This window comes from Pipistrellus kuhlii, unplaced genomic scaffold (assembly GCF_014108245.1).
Source record: "Pipistrellus kuhlii isolate mPipKuh1 unplaced genomic scaffold, mPipKuh1.p scaffold_m20_p_1, whole genome shotgun sequence".
Lineage (NCBI taxonomy): Eukaryota > Metazoa > Chordata > Mammalia > Chiroptera > Vespertilionidae > Pipistrellus > Pipistrellus kuhlii.
In genome coordinates this window covers 80,944,826-80,960,361 of record NW_023425404.1, presented here as the reverse complement: position 1 = coordinate 80,960,361, position 15,536 = coordinate 80,944,826, and the positions used below count along the sequence as shown (strand labels likewise).

General features: G+C 42.9%; 1 protein-coding gene and 1 long non-coding RNA gene across 7 annotated transcripts in view; one reads left to right on the top strand and one right to left on the bottom strand.

Moving 5' to 3' along the window:
- Positions 1-1,540: 1,540 nt before the first annotated feature.
- Positions 1,541-15,536, bottom strand: part of JCAD (junctional cadherin 5 associated) — a 51,486-nt gene continuing 37,490 nt past the window's right edge. For 4 of the 5 annotated variants that reach the window (XM_036453454.2, XM_045585981.1, XM_036453462.2 and 1 more), the window contains 2 exons: positions 11,735-15,444; positions 1,541-2,086 (listed from right to left, as the gene is read on the bottom strand). In XM_036453454.2, coding sequence (XP_036309347.1) covers positions 2,052-2,086; positions 11,735-15,444 — 3,745 coding nt within the window. In that variant the 3' untranslated portion in view covers positions 1,541-2,051. The remainder of the gene's footprint in view (positions 2,087-11,734; positions 15,445-15,536) is intronic. The other variant, XM_045585994.1, reaches the window with a different exon arrangement.
- Positions 2,177-15,536, top strand: part of LOC123652896 — a 34,710-nt gene continuing 21,350 nt past the window's right edge. Inside the window, exon 1 of one of the 2 annotated variants that reach the window (XR_006742452.1) lies at positions 2,177-2,274. This is a non-coding gene — a long non-coding RNA (uncharacterized LOC123652896). The remainder of the gene's footprint in view (positions 2,275-15,536) is intronic. The other variant, XR_006742454.1, reaches the window with a different exon arrangement.

Below are 15,536 nucleotides of genomic sequence, written 5' to 3'. Positions count from 1 at the left end.
ACAGTTCAAATACCTGAAGTTCTTATGAAATAAAATCATATGTTACAGATAAAAACAGGCAAGGAAAGCCCAGTCAGAATTGTTTTAGGGCCAAATTGCAGACTACCCAACAATTCACATTTTAAAAATCTGAAATGTCTAAAAATAGATCAGGTGGTTTCTCAAAAAAGAAAGAAAGAAAAGAAGAGGAAAGGAGAGGAGAAAGAAGAGAGGTGAGGAGAGGAGAGGAGAGGAGAGGAGAGGAGAGGAGAGGAGAGGAGAGGAGAGGAGAGGAGAGGAGAGGAGAGGAGAGGAGAGGAGAGGAGAGGAGAGGAGAGGAGAGGAGAGGAGAGGAGAGGAGAGGAGAGGAGAGGAGAGGAGAGGAGAGGAGAGGAGAGGAGGAGAGGAGGGGAGAGGAAGAAAGAAAAAGGGAGAGAGAGAAAGAAGGAAAGAAGAAAAGTCCCATGCCTCTGTATGGTGTGGCTTAACAGTTGAGCATCAACCCAAGAACCAAGAGATTGCTGGGTCACCAGTTCCATTCTAGTCAGGCACATGCCCGGGGTTGTGGCCTCGATCCCCAGTAGGAGGGTGCAGGAGGCAGCTGATTGATGATGTTTCTCTCTCATTGATGTTACTCTCTATCTCTCTCCCTTCTTCTCTCTCTAATGTATTATATTAGATAAAAGGGAGAAAATGTTAACAAGAATACCTTACTCAGAAAGAAGGGACAAATGCATAAAAAATGCATTAACTTTGTGCAGGATAATGCAATAGTAAACACAGTAGAATACATAGGCCTCATAATACTTTTGTAATGGCATATATATGTCTCTATCACATCTTTAAAATATGCAGAGATCAAGTAAGGATCATTCTAGATAAAAATACATATTTTTAAAAGGTGGGGGGAGGAAAGCATGGTCTCAGGGCAGACCCCCATAGATATACATAAATGAAAACTACACTTTTTGGTAATTCTAGTGGATATGGCAGCAAATATTGTGGATGTTGGCTGGTTTTGAGAGGATTATTTTCACATATAACCTTATAGTTATATTTGTTTAAAAAATTGTGAAAAGTTCAGTTAATCCTGTAAAACATCTATATTGAGATCTCTTTCTAAGATAAAATAAAAATAGCCGAGTTGTGAGTGGGTGAAGGATATGTGCTTTAGAGCAGATGTGAGCCCTCTCTGGGCCCCTCTCACACAAAGGGATATAGATTTTTAAATAAAATAAAACTTCCTTAAAAATCTGCCACCTAACAACTGTTTACATCATAGAAAAATAGCATTTTTGTAAAAAGAAATATAGTTACTTTGTTAAAATGGTCTATTTTAAACCAGCAATTATTTTTCATATAAAGAATTTCTAAACGTCCATACAGAAAATAAAAATAGATAATACCGAGTGCAAAGCAGACATGGCATGTTTGCAAACGAGCAAAGCACTTCATTACAAGATAAAGAATATTCTTAGTACATTAGAGTAAGTTTTAATCTTTTAGGAACTTAAAAAGATATTGCTTTAAGTCTCTGATGGCAAGTTACTTATAAGTGAAGTTACTTCCAGCAGCAGAAGGCCAAATTGATTAGAAATGGATCAGATATAGTCATTCACATTTCCCCTAAACTCAAAGTGCAGAAACGCTGTCCCAAATTCCTTTACATGAGCATAGGCCATAGGCCCTGGAGATGTGAAAGGGAATTATGGCATTCACAGTCATTTCAAAAATCATTCACTCTATTGTCCATGTTCAAATTGTCACAGAAGCAGATTAACACCAAACATATTACAATTTGGCTAAATCCATCATGTAGGAGAGTCCATGTGACTCTTCTAAATACAGGTATTAACTCTTCATTTATCAAAACAGAAAGTTTCAATGGAATACTCCATTACTTCCACAAAGCGATTCCGAAGGCATGACGAGTCTCCTGGTGGCCATGGTAGTGACACCACAGAGCACTAACAGCCAGCAGTTTTCAGCTGATACCGGGCAAGCTGGCTGGTAGACAAAATCACAGAACACTCAATTTACAACTATAGTGGATGCACTTCACTGGCATCTCATCACACCCGCTCCACTCTGCTCGGGTCATACGAATCTGTAAAAAAAGGTAGAAAGGAAAAATTAGTGTAATATTCAACTAGTCTGTTTCCTGTTTAATCCTCAGACCATAGTTAAATATGTTTAGGGAGCAAAATCCATTTCAACAATCTTGTTTTCACTGAGTGAAAAACTGTCATCAGAAAGCTGTGTTAAAGGGACATGTATGATGACCGATGGAAAAATGTGAGTTGCTTAATATTTTGATGATCTCTTCCTGCTGTTCATAATGAAATACAATTAACCTTAAATGTGATGCCTGTTAACCAGCAGTGGTGTGCTTGTCTGATACGAAGGATTGTTTACATGTTTTGGTAAGTTACAATTCTAATCAAAGTTTGCTTTGCTGTGTGCATCTCTATGACTGAATGCTGTCACCGGAAAGCTTGAGGACTCTGAAATCCGGACTGTTTGGCCTCCTGCCTCTGACTGCCACCAGCCAGCCCAGGGCTGGACACAGGCCGGTTAGCATAAATCTTCTGGGCCTTTCCACACCTAGGTATGAGCCGCCCACGGATCCATTCTGTGGCCCACACTGGAAAATCCCAAACGGGTCAGATGTCCTAGATTTCCCAGACGGGACACCCCACAAAAAAACAGCAAACAGCCCTGACCAGTTTGGCTCAATGGATAGTGTCAACCTACAGACTGAAGGGTCCTGGGTTTGATTCCCGTCAAGGGCATGTACCTTGGTTGCGGGCACATCCCCAGTAGTGTGTGGAAGAGGCAGCTGATCGATGTTTCTCTCTCATCGATGTTTCTAACTCTCTATCCTTTCCCTTCCTCCCTGTAAAAAAAATCAATATAATGTATTTTAAAAAACAAAACAAAAACAAAAAACCAGCAAACAGCAGCCCTAACCTGCCCTCAGCACTGCAGCTGGTGTTGCTGACTTCAAACGTGATTCAGCACTAAGTGCCCATCAGACTAAAGCCAGGGACCACACATCTTCCTCCTATGGCCAGAAACTCCTGCCACAGCAGCTCACAGGTTTTCTAACTTTTTAGGAGAGAATACATAAGAACTCTGGAAGGATGGTACAATTTGATAGTTATAAAAAGTATTACAAACAATCACTTCTCAAGTCATCTAGGCAACTGAATTATGAGACCACACAGATTCCAGTATCTCCAGTAGCACATCCTCCTTGCACCTGCTCAACTTAACTACAATATATTTACTGCGAAAAGCTACAACTGTGACAACCGAGGCAGCATTTAGAGCACTCTGACTCAGACACTATAAACCAATAGGGCAGTCTGTGCATTTGGGAAGGAGTTTTCTCTTCTTCAAAAGTGATTTACTGTACTAAGTGCCCATCAGACTAAAGCCAGTGGAGTCCCAAGAGCCAGTGCCTTTTGATTTCTTACCCAGAACACCACCCAGTGGGATGAGAGGATGTTAACAGCTGAGCACCACTTTTGCTCTGCACCAGCCTCACCGTGAACTGACTCTGACAGGGTGCACTGCGGGCTGGGGCGGGGTGGGGACAAGGCTGAGCATCTGGGAGGCCTCACATCACACAGGCATGGGTCCTGACCAGCCCCTCAGGGCCAGGTACTTGGGGCACCTCCACAGAACATGCCTGCCCTCCAGGGCCCCACTGTAGAAGTTAGGAGCCAAAAGACAGAGTGGGAAGAGAATTCTGAAGAACATGGGCTCCTTTCTCAGGTCATGTAGCATCTGGGTCCATTAAAAATGAGCCACAGCCAAGAGCGGTTTGGCTCAATGGATAGAGCGTCGGCTTGGGGACTGAAAGGTCCCGGGTTCGATTATGGTCAGGGGCATGTGCCTTGGTTGCGGGCATATCCCCAGTAGGGGGTGTGCAAGAGGCAGCTGATCAATGACTCTCTCTCATCAATGTTTCTAACTCTCTATCTCTCTCCCTTCCTCTCTGTACAAAATCAATAAAAATATATTTAAAAGAAAATGAGCCACATATATTATTTTACATTTTTTAGTAGGCACGTTAAACCAAATAAAAAGAAATGGGAAATTAATTTTAATGCTATATTTTATTTCACCAAATAGAGCCAAAATACCATTTAAACAGGTAATTGATATAAAAGCTGAGAAATTTTTAGATTGTTTTTGTACTAAACTTTGGGCTCTGGTGTGTATTTTGCACGTATGGCCTATCTCAGTTGGGATGAGCCACATTCAAGTGCTCAGAACCACATGTGATAGAGTTACCACACCACCAGCCAGGCCTAGAGAACAGAGAAGTTCTCTGAGGAGCTGGAATCCTGGCTCCTGTGGGTAATAGATGAAGAGAAGTCACTAAACCTGCCCCAATGGATATTTCACATATAACCACCCCCTTAAAGATGTGCTACGGTCTAGCCTTCTAATATCATTATGTGGTATCGAACCTTCCCAGATTTTCCTCACTGCAGCCCAGAGGCAGTCTCCCCTCCATACGCGCATTAAGAGAATATATGGAAGTTAATGGCACACTATCAGTGCCTGGGATTACATTCTGAATTGGAACATAATCCATCCAGTGGAGATAGCATTCTGTTCCCTGATTTAGTTTTGAGCTGTTGATTTCTTAACCAGAGCCCAAAAAGCCCACTGAAAAGATGTTAGCTGAAATGCCCATCTTTAAACTGAGAGAAAGACACTTTATGATGATAGGTACTACAATGCCACATAGATAAATAAAATTCTGGAAGGCAGTGTGGAGCACTTATACATAAACATGGATATCTTATTTTGAAATTCCATAACAAAATTTAAATTTGAGTGGGCTGTGCATTCAAGAACAGTGAAGTGGTTCTGATACATTGGGGTGATGGAGGCAAGGGTGGAGTGGGGACAGAAATGAGGAGCCTTGTATTCAAAATAAAACTTAGCAAGCCCTGCCCAATGTGGTTCAATTGGTTGGAGCATCAAGCCATGCACTGAAAGGTTTTAGGCTCAATTCCCAGTCAGGGCACATACCTAGGTTTCAGGTTCAGTCCCCTTCTGGGTATATACCAGAGGCAGCCAATTGATGTTTCTCTCTCACAATGATCCTTCTCTCTTGGTCTCTCTCTCCCTTTCCCTTTCTCTAGAATCAATTAGTGAGCTTCCACTGAAGATTAAAATGTATGAATAATAAAATCAAATTTAGCAAAAGAAAAACAAAGTCCAAGTTTACCAGCAACAAAGCTTTATTCTAATTTGTAAAGCAACGCTGAAGAGAAAATTTAACATTTGTGAAAATTTTTATTAACTCAGTCATATGATCTCTCCAAAGAACTAATTTGAATACTGAGGCCTGATGGCCATCACATGAAAGGCCAATGGAGTTTCACCTGGGCCACTGCATATGTAAGAAATCTTCCCTAGAAGTGTCCTGATATGCAATTACTTAAGAATGCCTGGGGTAGCTGTCTGTCACCATAAGTAGCTCTCTGCCTTCAAATTTTTGGTCATTTTATTATACATTAAGAAATGCAGAAACCAAGATGGTGGCATAGGGTAGACACCCGAATGCAGCCTACCACAACAAATTCGAATTTAGAACTGAAAAACAGGGGAGGCATTGCCCTGAAGCACCAGACGGCTGGCTGAGAGGAGGCTCTGCCATCTGGGAAGGAGAGAGAAGGCATGCTGAACCTCAGGAAATGTGAAGGTACGGAGAACTGTGTGCGCGAAAAGGCGCTGGCTTAATCCCAGTGCGGAGAGGAAGGGCCAGACCGAGATTGCTGCTGGCTTACCCCCGGCACACAGAGAGGGCGGGCCGGGCTGAGTTCACTACTGGCTTACTCCTGGCGCGGAGAGGGCGAACACCTAACTCAGCTGGCTTTCTTGTCCGAGAGGAAAACAGAATCACCCTATTGCTCTGATAAACTGCCCCAGACAGGGAGAGGCCAGACTGTCAGGCAGTGGGCAGAGATCTCTTGGAGGTGTGTGAAGCCAGAGGCCATTACTGCGGGACTTGGGGAGGAGCCAAAGGGAAAACAAAGTTTGTCTGCACCAACCTGAGACTCCTCCCTACCTGTGGCTGAGCACAGAAGCTCTCCCAGAGGCTGGCTTTCTCTAAGGAGGGACTTGCAGGAATCCAAAGCTTGTCTGCGCCTTTACCAAAGAGGTGCTCGCGCCTGCAACCAATCTTCCAAAACTCTCCAAGAACAGGACTTTTCTAAGGCAAGACTGACAGGGAACCAAAGATTGTCTGCGCCACTCCGAAACCCCAGCCTATTCAAGCAGAGTACGGAAACCCTCCTAGCTGAGACACTGCTGATCGTCACAGCCAATTGGCTTGGAGATCAACGCTTCCCAGTGATACCAACAATAAGCAAGGCTTAACAACAAGACTGCACTCACAGCCCACAAAGGGCTACACCAAGACTGTCCACCACAGGTAACTGGGAAGGCTGTGCTACTGGGCTCTACCAGAACACCTAGCACACAAAGCTATTCCATCAAATCAGGGAAACAACTAAAATGCAGACAAGAAGGACACAAAGGAAGGAGATGGAGGAAAAGAAAAGATTGGACATTGAGTTCAAAACTACAGTTATAAGGTTATTCAACAATATCCTAAAAAAGGCCGATAAAATAAATAATGAGACCTATGAGGATATGAAAAGGGAGCAACTAGAAATAATAAGGGATCAACAAGAAATGAAGAAAACATTGTCTGAAATAAAAAATATTATACAAAGTCCTAAAAACAGACTGGAAGATCGCAAGAATCAAGACAAAGATTTAGAACACAAAGAGCCAGAGGACACTCCTCTGCAGAAGGGAGAAGATAAGAGAATCCAGAAAGTTGAAGATAGTGTAAGAAACCTCTGGGACAATTTCAAGCGAACCAACATCAGAATTATGGGGATTCCAGAAGAGAGAGAGCAAGATACCGAAAGAGTACTAGAAGAAATAGTGACAGAAAACTTCCCCCACCTGGGGAAAGAAATAGACTTACAAGTCCAGGAAGCCCGCAGAACCCCAAACAAAAGGAATCCAAGGAGGACCACACCAAGACATATCATAATTAAAATTCCAAGAGCAAAAGACAAAGAGAGAATATTAGAAGCAGCAAGAGAAAAGCAGGTAGTGACCTATAAAGGAGCACCCATAAGATTGTCAGCTGATTTCTCAACAGAAACCATGCAGGCCAGACGGGAATGGCAAGAAATATTCAAGGTGATGAATAACAAGAACCTACAGCCAAAAATAATCTACCCAGCAAAGCTATCACTCAGAATCAAAGGACAGATAAAAAGCTTCACAAATAAAAAAAAGCTAAAAGAGTTCATCACCACCAAACCAGAATTATATGAATTGCTGAAGGAGGTTATTTAGGAAGAGGAAGAAGATAAAGATAAAAATTATGATCAACAAATACGTAGCTATCAACAAGTGAATCTAAAAACCAAGGGAATTAAAAAATCTGATGAACAATATTATCTGGTGAATATAATAGAATCAGAGGTATGGAAGGTGAGTGGACTGACGATTCTCAGGGAAAAGGGGAGTGGGGGTGCGGGAAGAGACTGAACAAAAACTGTGTACCTATGGACGAGGACAATGGGGGTTGGGGAAAGGAAAGAGGGTGGGGTGGGAACCTGGTGAAGGGGAGCAATTGATGGGGGGGAAGAGGATCACATTTGTAATAATCTGAACAATAAAGATTTATTTAAAAAAAAGAAAAAAAAGAAATGCATCAGAAGAGGAAAAAAAATAATTCTACTTGTTAGTAACTATGGTTAAAAAAAAAAAAAAAGTTGTTTTTAATGGCTGAATAAAATTAAAACTGGCATTATCTAAGTATTTCCAGATACCTATCCCATCCCAATTCATATGTCAAATGGTAAACTAAAATTGAGGGAGTGCTTTATTGAAACTAGAAATTTTATGTTATAAAATACTACCTGTAATATGTGGTCATGGACTGAGACATAGAAATCTTTACAAAATGATGTTTTATTTCAATAGGATTTGTCTTATTTTAAAGTCCTTATAATTCTCAAGATGAGGTAGGACTGATAAAATCATCCTAACTTTACAGATAAAGAAACTCATCTTAAAAGGCTACAATGTCTTTTTAACTAGCACTTAAACATGAGTGGGCATATTTTAGGGGGAACGAGAGAGGAGGAATTATGCTGAGGCCTAATAAATCCCCACAGCTCACAAAATGGGTCATGTAACAATTTTCCACCATAGTGTCAAAGGTTCTTGTCCTCAGCAAAGACCAAATTTGTCAAATGAGATGGTTAAAGAAGGCCATGACAAATCAGTTATTTCAATAATGTGGTATTTTGCATAAGGCACAGAACAACATTGGCTAACACTCATAAGAATCATACTACATTTCTGGAAAAATTTAAAAAGTGCCAAGTAGATATTTTTGTTTGACAAAAATATTTGGATTCTTCTAACTGAAACAAGTGATCTTTTCCATCTACTTTTAAATTCTTGGATTTCATCCTTGCTTATATGGTTAATTAATCTATGACAAAGAAGGCAAAGATACATAAGGGGGTTATGACAGTCTTACAGAGACATGGAAAAATAACACCGTATACAAAAAAACAAAACAAAAACAAACAAAAAAAAAACAACACACCGTATACAAAAAGTAAAAATTATTTAAATACTTAAATATAAGACTTGAAGTCATAAAACTCTTATAAGAAAACAGCAGTGCCCTAACCGGTTTGGCTCAGTAGATAGAGAGTTGGCCTGCGGACTCAAGGATCCCAGGTTTAATTCCAATTAAGGGCATGTACCTTGGTTGTGGGCAAATCCCTGATAGGGAGTGTGCAGGAGGCAGCTGATCAATGTTTCTCTCTCATCGATGTTTCTAACTCTCTATCTCTCTCCCTTCCTCTCTGTAAAAAAATAACAACAACAACAATAATATATATATATGTAATATATATATATATATATATATATATATATAATACATATATATATATATATATATAAATATATATATATATATATATTTTTTTTTTAAGAAAGAAAACAGGCAGTAAACTCTGTGACATTTCTCTTAGTAATATTTTTTTTTCTGACATATCTCCTTGGGCAAGGGTAACAAAAGAAAGAGTAAACACATTAAACTATATTAAACTAAAAAGCTTTGCATAGCAAAGGAAACCATCACCAAGAGAAAAAGGCAACCTAGTAAATGAGAGAACATATTCACAAATGATACATTTGACAGGGGGTTAGTATCCAAAATATATAAGGAACTCAGACAACTTAACTCCAAAAAAATTAAAAATCTAACTAAATAATGTGCAGAGGACCTAACAGACACTTTTTCAATGAGATCATATAGATAGCCAACAGACATATGAAAAGATGCTCAACATTACTAATCATTAAGGAAATGCAAATTAAAACCACAACAAGATATCATTTCACACCTGTTAGAATGATTGTTTTTAAAAAAAAAAAAGTCAATGAACAACAAGTGCTGGCAAAGATGTGGAGAAAAGGGAATGCTTGTGCACTGTTGGTGGAATTGTAAATTGGGGTAGCCACTGTGGAAAAGAGTATGGAGGCTCTTAAAAAAATTAAAATTAGAGCTGCCAAATGACCCAACAATTCCACTTCTGAGTATTTATCCAAAGAAAACAAAAATACTAATTTAAAAAGATATGTGCAACCCTATGTTTACTGCGGCATTATTTATAGTAGCTAAGTTACAGAAGCAACCAATGATAGATAAATGGATAAAAAAGTTGAGGTACATATATACAATGGAACATTACTCAACAATAAAAAAGAATGAAATATTGCCACTATGACAGTATGGATGGACCTAGAAGGTATTATGCTAAGTGAAATAAGTCAAGTAGAGGAAGACAAATACCATATAATTTCATTTACATGTGGAATCTAAAAACAACATAAAAAAACAAATGAATACTGAAAACAAAATAGAAACAGTCCTACAGATATAGAGAACAAGCTGATGGTTGACAAAGGGGATGGGTGGTTGGGAAAATGGGTAAAATAAATAAATAAGAATCACCACAAAATTCAAACCTATTTCAAAGCAAGTAAGAGGAAGCTGAAAGAAATATTTACATTTTGAACTCTGAAAAGAGAGATATTTAGATGCCATCTCTCCTTATGGAAAAGTAAATAAGCAAATAAATACATCCTGGGATTTCAAAATAGAAAACAGAGAAGCAGGGTGGAGAACCACCCCTCTGGGGCAAACTGGAAGGAGGAGGGACCTGGCTCAGGAGGTCAAACTAGAATCCTAGGGTAGTGGAGTAACACTTATATCAGAGGGCACAGTTTCAGCTTACTGTGAAAAAGTCTGAACTAATGAGTTAAGTTTCCCCCAGTCTATGGTCTATGCTGTAGACATTTGGATAACTACCTCAACTAGTCTGATCATTTTAAAATACATAATTCATAACCCCCAGCCCATGAAAAAAAGTGTCTGAAACAGAATTGCCAAGGGTTCTCCTGGACTATTTGTGTCATAGTTGAGATGATGAAATTGTGTTTGAGGAAAATCACTGTTACTGTCATTGGGGACCTGCCCTGGCTTTATGAAACAGAGAAGGCTCTAAAGACACCTTAAGGTGAAAGGATAGAGAGGCCCAAACGCCTGCAGGATGCTGTTGCCCAAACCGAGTCACCTGGGATTTCAAAATCAGAACTTAGGGGCCTTTAAAGAAACAGAGTTAATAAGTGGACTTTTAGGGTTGGATGTTGAGAAAGTGAAAACTGTTAATTTATGTGTACTAATGTTTCATAAATGGCGTGGTAGTGAAAACAGATAAAAATGGCAAGAAGGGCAAGGAATTCAGAAAGTGAAATGTGGGGCAGTAGTTTATTTAATCAACATGTATATCTTTTCTTATAAGGTTAATAAAGAGCAATGAGGATTATTTGGGTGAATGCCTATTATTTTAAGAGAGAGTATAGAGCACAAATGCTATGGTCTCTTACAAGATTTTTCAAGGTGTCTGCACCAAAGTTAGAATACTTTATTCACTCACCTCATCACAGTAAGGGGCCCAATATGTTATTTATATGAATAGTTGATATAGTAGTTTATGTAATTTCTATAAAGACAATCATTTAAAATAGGGGTGTCGAACTCAATCAGAGAAGGGGCCAAAATCTAAAATCCAGCCTAAATCTCGGGCCGAATGGTTTACTGAACAGTCATAAACTGTCATTGTGATGGAAACGCAGCGGAGTGCAGTGATGACAGCGCGGTGCGGGCCACATTGCAAGGCCTGGCGGGACGGATTTGGCCCGCGGGCCTTGTGTTTGACACATGTGATTTAAAATATACTACAAGATCTTGATTTTTCAGGAAACTTCTATATAATATTTTGTAAAATGAAACATCTTCTGGTATAATAATTTGCAGGGTCAATTTGATCTTTTCTGAATATGAGAATTTTCATTATCCATCAACCTGTTTTTCATGCTCTGAGAATACCAAATTAATACTGAATGCCTGCTCTGTCCGGGTGACTCAGTTGGGTGGAATATCAGCCTGTGCACCAAAAGGATTGCAGGTTCTATCTCTGGTCATGGCGTGTATAGGAGGCAACCAAGCTACACCTCCATCGGTGTTTCTCTCCCACATCATTGTTTCTCTCTCCCTTCCTCTCTCTAAACATATCCTCCTGTGAGAATTAAAAAACAAACACCCGCCACTTGCCTGACTCCTCACCGGGGCACCAGAAGTCCCGATCCAAGTTCTTCTCTCTTCCCGGTGCCCGATGCCCATTTTCTTCCAGTGAGAGTGTGCCCTTGGAGACAGAAAATGCATGTCCCACCTTCCGGGCCAGGTCTCCAGTGGTCAGAGTCACCAGGCCTCTTGGCTGAGCTCCTGGGCCCCTCTCAGCCTTCAGTTCCTCAGCATCCTCCACGGAGTCAGTGCTCCGGGAGCTCAGGCGCCTCATCCGAGACATGGAGCTCACCTCTTTCATCCTCATCAAGCGGTCAGGGTCGGCTCGCCTGGGGGGGGAAGCCAGTTTCTCTTGTAAACTTTCAATCACTTTGGAAGTACTTCGGAGCCTCTTTTCTGAGCCTGCCACACTTGGAGCCCTTTCTATAAAATGGAACAAAGTGGACCTGAAGGGTGGTTCTGTCCCCATGCCCTTGTGATTGAAGGACTCCAGGTCACTGGGCTGAGACTCTGGGTCAGTGGCCTTGCTGGGGACGACCCTGTCCACACCAGAGTGTTCAGAAGTCCTTGGAGCCTCCGGGGCACTGTCCCTTTCCCCTACGAACAGAGGGCTTTTGGTCCAGCCACACTTTCTCCTGCCATAAAAGGCATCATTGGAAACTGTGGGCCCATCCGGCAGTGCTGGACTGGACACTGGTTCCTCCCTCGGGGTCACCAAACTTCGGGCACTGCCATTAGGCTCAGAGGGCTGGTTATGTCCTGTTCTCCTGGTGCCCGGCAACAGGGACTCCACGGCCACCTCGATGCCCAGTATCCTCGCAGCCCTCGTTTGAAGGGACTCATTTGGAGGGATTTCTATTGCACTCTTGTCATCTGAAGACCCATCTAACTTACTGGCACTCCACTCTTGTGCTGGAGTCAGACCCACGGACCTCAAGTCTGGTACCGAGAGTCCGAAAGGTTTGCTGGCAAGAGAGAGGGGGCCCACCGTGCTCCTCTCCTCCCCACCACAAGGCGTGGGAGGGGCTGCTTGGCTGGGCTCCACAGACTTTAAAGCGCTGGAGAGCTGCTGCCCATCCTGGGCCTCTCTCAGTTCAGCTGGAGCGGATGAGGCCACAGTGTCACGTGACCTAGAAGATGTTATTCTTTTCACAGGACTTGGGCTGACTGCTAGCTCCTTTATTCTTTTCCCGACCTCTTGATTTCTCCTCTCTGTAATCAAGCTTGCCTGTGTTGACAACAATGCTTCACCTCTGCTGTCCTCCACATGCCAGGGGCCCAAGCACTGAGGACGAGCACCCTGGTGGCAGGTGGCAGGCTTCTGCTCCTCACTCCAACTCTCAGACTTACTCTTAACTCTTCCCGACCTAAACACAGGCTCCTCCGGCACCACCCTCCTTGGCCGTTCCTTCCCTCTCCTTTCCTGGCTCTCTTTACTGAAGCCCAGATTCCTGAGTATGCAGCCTTCTGGCTGCCATCCTGTCTCACTGCTCTCACTGCCACTGCTGCTCTGACTGCTCTCTTCCTCTTCCTGAAGCTCCTTATTAAAACTTTCTAACTGACTTATCAAATCCCACGGACGACGGTTAACTGGCTTTAAAAGAAACTGACCAAACAGCTGTTGATTATTGCATGGACCTGTGGTTGCTCCCTTCACCACCTCGCCTCTGGGCACAGGACTGGGTCCACGTCCATGGTCATCCATGCAGGGCTGACTCTGGCCCACTTTTGGCATAGGGGCCTGGTTTATGAGTAAGGACGTCCTTGAAAAAGCACTGTAGCTAGACGGGTTGAGGGACACTTGATCTTTTAGATGATGAACATTTGGCTTCTGGTTCTGGTCACTGGAAGCTAATGCCATGTGCATCTGAGCTTCAGAGGCAGGAGGGTCCAGAAAATTTGGAGCCAGCACTGCATCAGGTGGCCCTCCTGACTTAGCAGGGAGGGGCTGCGGGCTTTTGGATTCTTCCGTGAAAGTGGTTTGTGTTTGCTGATCTTTGTACTGGTGCCCTGGCCATGAGCCAGAATACTGGAGTACTCTGTGTTTCATGGGGTGAATGAATCTGAGGTCATCTGTTTGTTTGTCTTCTTCTGGTTCCCCCAGATCTTGTTTTTCAAACTCTGGTCTCCCAGCCATGCTTCCTGTGAGAGCTTGCAGCTCCAGGTCTGTGGAAGACATGCTCAGCAGACTTTGTTCTTGCAGAGCTGGGCTCTTATCAAGCCCATGCTTCTTATCAGCACTCTGTTTTAAGTCATTGTTGTTCGTATCTATATCTGGCAGATGTGATTCTGATTTCACTGGGATAGAAACCAAACAAAATATTGTCTCGTTCATTTTTTTCTTTGAACTTTTCTTGGTCTTAATCCCAGTTTCAAACTTTTTGAGCATGGTTTGGGTTTCACAGGTACTCTCGCCCTGTGGGTTTGGGGAGGAGGCTTGGCTTTCTGCTTGTCCATGTTGGCTGCCTCTCACGTCAGGCCACTGTCCTCTCATAACACAGTGGTCTCTCTGGTCAGGAAAGCCACCATTTTCTCCATCCCTGGGGAGCTGGCCCCACAGCCACGGAGGGCTGGGATCGGCAAGGGCAGGACCTTTCTCTCTCTCTGATGCGGGCATGATGCTCTGTGGGTTTAAAATGGCACCATCATGATGCATGCTTCTATGAGCTGGCTCTGGGGCAGAGACTAGGCCAGGGTTGTACAATTTCTCATTCATCTTTGTTTTGTCACAGAAACCCTGGGGTTGGGCCAGTTTGATATGTCGGATCCGTGGGTCATCAAAGGGAATATACTGAACAGAGCCGTCGTAAGCAGTGATGGGATGGGGCTGTTTTAAGAGCTCATTTCCAGTCCCAAGGGAACCTGAAGGAAACTGAAAGCTGGCAGCAGCTTCCACAATTGGATGATGGCGACCATCATACACATGCCTAGGGGCCACATCCTCCCCATAGGGATTTGTGATGTGTTGGGGTGGTGACTTATATGATGGTGGAGGCACGTACAGTGGAGGCTCCAAACCAGAGGCAGACAGGCCCACCTCCTGCCTGTAGGAAACACTCAGGTCTGCCTGTTGGCTGTCCAGATGGTCGCTGTTTTCCACTCCCGCCCTGGAGTGTTGGTGGGAGTCATAGGAGGGAGGCTTGAGGGGTCTCCCAAATTTTGGCCAAAGTAAGGGGGCAGAGGAGCCACCCTTCTCAGGGTTCCTTGTGGATTCCAAATTTGGTGCACAATCTGGGTAAAATGGCATTCTAGAAACATCTGGTAAATACCCGTCACTTATTGGAATTTCCATGCAACTCAGGCTCTCAGGGGAGAGAACTCTAGGCAATGACTGGGATTTCCCTTTACTTTGAGAATTCAACACCTGTTCTCCTCGCATGAATGGGTACAGAATGGGAAACAGTTTCTCCCCATCACCATCAGACATCTGTCTTCCTAATTTCCTTGTCTGGTTCCAGCTTTCCAGGCTTACATTCTGCCACTTGTCAGGGCCTCCCATTCTCAGCTTTTCTTCCCAAATCACCTTCTTCATCACATTCTCTGTCCTTCCTCCAACTTCCCATGAACCCTCTCTCGTGTGGATGGGCAGACTTTGGGCTTGGGCCACTCCTCTGACCTGCAGGTCTTCTCGGTCTCTAGGAGCCAGCAAGCCACCGACTTCCTGTCCTCTTCTCCAATAGGCATGGTTGTGACCACTTTGATGCTGAGAGGACCACGCCAGCCTGGGTTGATGAGAAAACCTATAAAATAAGAGGCACAGAAGTTACACCAAGGGAAGACACACACACACACACACACACACACACACACACACACACACACTGCTTCTGTG